This window comes from Cetorhinus maximus, chromosome 15 (assembly GCF_964194155.1).
Source record: "Cetorhinus maximus chromosome 15, sCetMax3.hap1.1, whole genome shotgun sequence".
In the NCBI taxonomy this organism is placed as follows: Eukaryota; Metazoa; Chordata; class Chondrichthyes; order Lamniformes; family Cetorhinidae; genus Cetorhinus; species Cetorhinus maximus.
The window spans coordinates 44,174,151-44,180,150 of NC_135893.1; the positions used below are offsets into that span (position 1 = coordinate 44,174,151).

At 47.0% G+C, this 6,000-nt stretch overlaps 1 protein-coding gene across 1 annotated transcript in view; it reads right to left on the reverse strand.

The window, feature by feature from the left end:
• Positions 1-5,383, reverse strand: part of alg1 (ALG1 chitobiosyldiphosphodolichol beta-mannosyltransferase) — a 75,721-nt gene extending 70,338 nt beyond the window's left edge. The window contains exons 1-4 of the mRNA XM_078558311.1: positions 5,102-5,383; positions 1,192-1,272; positions 908-1,011; positions 663-811 (exon numbers count right to left, since the gene is read on the reverse strand). Coding sequence (XP_078414437.1) covers positions 663-811; positions 908-1,011; positions 1,192-1,272; positions 5,102-5,375 — 608 coding nt within the window. The 5' untranslated portion in view covers positions 5,376-5,383. The remainder of the gene's footprint in view (positions 1-662; positions 812-907; positions 1,012-1,191; positions 1,273-5,101) is intronic.
• Positions 5,384-6,000: the final 617 nt, after the last annotated feature.

The following is a 6,000-nucleotide window of genomic DNA, read 5'->3' on the forward strand; positions in this document are numbered from 1 at the left end:
AAGGGTTAGAGGGGAGAATTTGTTTCACCCAGAGGGTGGTGGGAGTCTGGAGGTCACTGCCTGAAAGAATAGTAGAGGCAGAAACACTGCATTTAAAAAAATTACCTGGATATGCACTTGAGGTGCTATAACCTACAGGGTTACAGACCAAGAACTTGAAAGTGGGATTAGATTGGATAGTTTCTTTTTTGGCTGGCAGTCATAATGGGTTAAATTATCCCCTTGTGTGCCATAAATGTTTATTGTTTCTATTATGGTATACAGAACAGCTAAAATAAGATCATTTATATCAGAATTTTAAACAGAATATGCTGCAACTTCTCCAGTCCGGAAATCTATTGCTCAGAAAGACCAATTGTCCAGAACTTCTTTGAGCACACCCACCTGTTCCCTTAGCATCAACTGAAACATGTAAGATACAGTATTTGGATAAGTAAAGCAATTTTTAATCAGTGTTTTATAATTTATCATCGTTTTATGTTTCAAGTAAATATTTGTAACTATGGTGTTTTCTGCTCCACACAGTTGCAGTTAGGCATTCTAACATCATTCTATAACCCAGAAAATTTTGATTTCCACAAATGACTTGGGCCCAAGCAATCTGGACTGGAGAGGTTACAGTGGAATAGTGAACTGCATATTGAAAACCATTCTGTACATACCATTTGGCAATCAGCACAATGGGATGATGATCTCCATGTGTCAAGCTCATAATGGTGTAACCATAATTGTGCCAGTCAATAATAAATTTACTTCCTCTTAGCAAACATACTGCCCACGTAGCTGCAATAGCAGGAAGGCCTGGTGGATTCTGTTTGTAAGTAAAGCAAAGAGAATTTCTTACCATTTTATTCAAGTACACAAGTGAACAGAGCAAAGTCTATCAAAGAATACCTAAAATTTTTACCTGCAGGATCATGTATGAAGGTGCATCAATCTTTAATAGGATGTAGCATATCTGTAAAGTCTGCACAAAGATCTTGACCACATACTGGAAAATCTTTGGTCCAACTACAAAATATAAAAACAAACCTTAATAATCTGGAAATGGTGCTAACATTATTAAATGTATGTAAAACATCTGTATCTTCACACAGATAATTATTGTTTGTAGCTGACAAACTAGATGTAGATGTTTACTAATACACAATCGACTTTGAAGAATAGTTATACGAAGATAGCAACACTTACATTTCATTCCCGTCATGACCTCTGTTATGTAGACAATGTTAATCTTATCATTATTTAAAACATCTCGATGAGGTTTCGCACCTGAAAAAAAATTCAAATTTTAAAAATCTAAAAATATGCATACTTGGGCAGCTTTCAATTTCCACGATGTGTAAAAGCAAACACAAAGTAAAGCACCGCATCATTATATTTTGGATTCTGTGTTTTGTCATTGATACAAGTGATACACAAAATACTTCATACTGTATAAAATTTCCAAATGATAAAAGTCTAATTATTTGTTTCCCTTGTTTGTGTGTTTGTTCAGTAACTTGTCCTCATCCTACAAACATATAAACATATGAAACAGGAGGAGTAGGCCATTCAGCCCATCGGGCCCACTCTGGCATTCAATAAGATCATGGCTGATCTGTTTGTTTTTGAAATGCACGTTCCCATCTACCCCCCGATAACTTTGATTGCTTCCCTTGCCTAACAAGCGTCTATCCATTTCTGCCTTAAAAATATTCGGTGACCCTACCTCCACCGCATTCGGAGGCAGAGAGTTCCAAAGCCGCACAACCCTCAGAAAAAATTTCTCCATCCTAATTTTAAAACAGTGCCCTCTTGTTCTGGACAAACCCACAAGAGGAAACATCCTTTCCATGTGCACCTTGTTAATACCATTCAGGATCTTATATTTTTTTTAATGCATTCATGGGATGTGGGCTTCGCTGCCCGTGCCAGCATTTATTGCCCATCCCTAATTGCCCTTGAGAAGTTGGAGGTGAGCTGCCTTCTTGAACCTCTGCAGTCCATGTGATGTAGGTAGACCCACAGTGCTGTTAGGAAGGGAGTTCCAGGATTTTCACCCAGCGACAGTGAAGGAACGGCGATATATTCCCAAGTCAGGATGGTGAGTACCTTGGAAGGGAACTTCCAGGTGGTGGTGTCCCCATCTATCTGCTGTCCTTGTCCTTCAAGATGGTAGTGGTCATGGGTTTGCAAGGTGCTGTCAAAGGAGCCATGGTGAATTCCTGCAGTGCATCTTGTAGATGGTACACACTGCTGCTACTGTGCGTCGGTGGTGGAGGGAGTGAATGTTTGTGGATGTGGTGCCAATCAAGCGGGCTGCTTTGTCCTGGATGGTGTCAAGCTTCTTGAATGTTGTGGGAGCTGCACTCATCCAAGCAAGTGGGGAATAGTCCATCACATTCCTGACTTGTGCCTTGTAGATGGTGGACAGGTTTTGGGGAGTCAGGAGGTGAGTTACTCATCGCACGATTCCTAGCCTCTGAACTGCTCTTGTAGCCACAGTATTTACATGGCTACTCCAGTTCAGTTTCTGGTCAATGGTAACTCCCATGATGTTGATAGTGGGGGATTCGGTGATGGTAATGCCATTGAACATCAAGGGGCGATGATTGGGTTCTCTCGTGTTGGAGATGGTCATTGCCTGGCACGTGTGGCCTGAATCTTACTTGCCACTTGTCAGCCCAAGCCTCGATATTGTCTAAGTCTTGCTGCATTTGGACATGGACTGCTTCGGTATCGGAGTCGTCGTGAATGGTGCTGAACATTGCGCAATCATCAACGAACATCCCCACTTCTGACTTTATGATGGAAGGGAGGTCATTGATGAAGCAGCTGAAGATGGTTGGGCCAAGAACCCTACCCTGTGGAACTCCTGCAGTGATGTTCTGGAGCTGAATGACTGACCTCCAACAAACACAACCATCTTCCTTTGTGCTAGGTATGACTCCAACCAAGAGAGTTTTCCCCGATTCCCATTGACTTCAGTTTTGCTAGGGCTCCTTGATGCCACACTCAGTCAAATGCTGCCTTGATGTAAAGGGTAGTCATTCTCATCTCACCTCTGGAGTTCTGCTCTTTTGTCCATGTTTGAACTAAGGCTGTAATGAGGTCAGGAGCTGAGTGGCCCTGCCCAAACCCAAACTGGGTGTCAGTGAGCAGGATATTGCTAAGCAACTGCCACCTGATAGCACTGATGATGACCCCTTCCATTACTTTACTGATGATGGAGAGTAGACTGATGGGCCAGTAATTGGCCGGGTTGGATTTGTCATGCTTTTTGTGTACAGGACATACCTGGGCAATTTTGCACATAGCCAGGTAGCTGTCAGTGTTGTAGCTGTACTGGAACAGCTTGGTTAGGGGTGCGGCAAGTTGTGGAGCAGGAGTCTTCAGCACTACTGCCGGGATATTTTCAGAGCCCATAGCCTTTGCAATATGCAGTGCCTTCAGCCGTTTGATATCACGTGAAGTGAATCTAATTGGCTGAAGACTGGCATCCGTGATGCTGGGGAACTCCGAAGGAGTCCGAGATGGATCATCCACTCAGCACTTCTGGCTGACGATTGTAGCAAATGCTTCAGCCTTATATTTTGCACTGATATGCTGGGCTCCTCCAGCATTGTTGGGGATATTTGTGGAGCCTCCTCCTCCAATGAGTTGTTTAATTGTCCACCACCATTCACAACTGGATGTGTCAGCACTGCAGAGTTTAGACCTGATCCATTGGTTGTGGGATCGCTTAGCTCTGTCTATCACTTACTGCTCATGCTGTTTGGCACGCAAGTAGTCCGGTTTTATAGCTTCACCAGGTTGACACCTCATTTTTAGGTATGCCTGGTGCTGCTGCTGGCATGCGCTCCTGCACTCTTCATTGAACCATGGTTGTCCATTGGCTTGATGGTAATGGTGGAGTGGGAGATATGCAGGGTCATGAAGATACAGATCGCGCTCGAGTACAATTCTGCTGCTGCTGATGGCCCACAGAGCTTCATGGATGCCCAGTCTTGAGTTGCTAGATCTGTTCGAAATCTATCTCATTTAGTACGGTGTTAATGACACACGACATGATGAAGGGCATCCTCAATGTGAAGGTGGGGCTTCAGCTCCACAATGACTGTGGGGTGGTCACTCCTACCGATGTGTCATGGACAGATGCATCTATGGCAGGCAGGTTGGTGAGGATGAAGTCAAGTGTATTTTTCCCTCTTGTTGGTTCCCTCACCACCTGCCACAGACCCAGTCTAGCAGCTATGTCATTTAGCTATGTCGGCCAGCTTGGTCAGTAGTGGTGCTACCGAGCCACTCTTGGCGATGGACATTGAATTCCCCGCACCCAGAGTACATTCTGCGCCCTTGCCACCCTTCAATCAAGTGACCCCCTCACCCTTCTAAACTCCAGTGGAAACAGGCCTAGTCTGTCTAAACTTTGCTTATAAGACAACCTTCAATCCTTCCATCTATAATGGTGGACATGCAACAAATCTACTTGTGATGGGACAGTTCACTTTTGCTAAAGAGATAGCTAAAGAGACTAATCCATGAGGCAGGTTCTATCACAAGTGCTGCATTGTGAGGTGTCGTTGTTTTCCACGTTGGCACCTGCTGTCAAACCAATGTACCAACTGATCGTCAGGGTGGTGCATAAGTGATGTCGCCATTTGCCTTCGTCATTTGTTATATCTCTGAGATGTGAAAATTGATATTTAGGACCTTCATGTCATGCTTGCAGCTGCAGTATTAGCACCCTACACAATGCTATCAATGAATCGGGTGAAAACAGTTAAACTAAAGTTAAGTCTGCTGTTAATATTAGCTTTGCCAGTTCAAAAAAAATCATGGTTTCACTTCACTATAACAGATTACTGTACATCTACAAATCATTTTACATAAACCTAAATAGACTTTCTGCAAATATTTCACAATTGATTCATACACAGATGTTATAATGTTTTAAAATGTACAATAATGGTCTTGACTTACAGTCAAATGTTCAAATCCTGAGACTAACTATTCATGGCTTTGTAATTAACTGGGAGACATTTATTGAGAGAGAGATGATGATGTTGTGATGTTGATATCACAGGGAGCTACAACACATTCTCCATCATGAACTCACCGGGATATCCAAGCAGAGTCACCCCGAAGCCGTTCCTGGCCAGGGACAGTGTGTGATTCACCATCCGCGGACTGCGGCCCACATCCCCGAGCACCAGCACACACACCCGGCGGCCGGCCTCGGCCCCAGAACCGGGCCCAGCCCGGGCCGCCAGTAGCGCACAAGCCACCGCCGCCACCCCGCAGAGCGCCGGCAGGAAGCCGCAGCCAAAGGTCGGTAAAAGCAAGGACAGGATAAGCAGCAGGAAAACCCAGAGAGCAGCCATGGTAACCATCGTCACAGAGAGGGGCGGGGCTCGAGAGAGAGAGAGGGAGAGAGCGAGGGGGGGGCGGGCTGCGGAGGGGGACATGGGGGGGGCGGGGCTGCGGAGGGGGACGAGGGGGGGGCGGGGCTGCGGAGGGGGACGAGGGGGGGGCGGGGCTGGAGAGAGGTGGTGCGGCTGGAGAGTGTGGGGCTGGAGAGAGGTGGTGCGGCTGGAGAGTGTGGGGCTGGAGAGAGGTGGTGCGGCTGGAGAGTGTGGGGCTGGAGAGAGGTGGTGCGGCTGGAGAGTGTGGGGCTGGAGAGAGGTGGTGCGGCTGGAGAGTGTGGGGCTGGAGAGAGGTGGTGCGGCTGGAGAGTGTGGGGCTGGAGAGAGGTGGTGCGGCTGGAGAGTGTGGGGCTGGAGAGAGGTGGTGCGGCTGGAGAGTGTGGGGCTGGAGAGAGGTGGTGCGGCTGGAGAGTGTGGGGCTGGAGAGAGGTGGTGCGGCTGGAGAGTGTGGGGCTGGAGAGGTGTGCGGCTGGAGAGTGTGGGGCTGGAGAGAGGTGGTGCGGCTGGAGAGTGTGGGGCTGGAGAGAGGTGGTGCGGCTGGAGAGTGTGGGGCTGGAGAGAGGTGGTGCGGCTGGAGAGTGTGGGCTGGAGA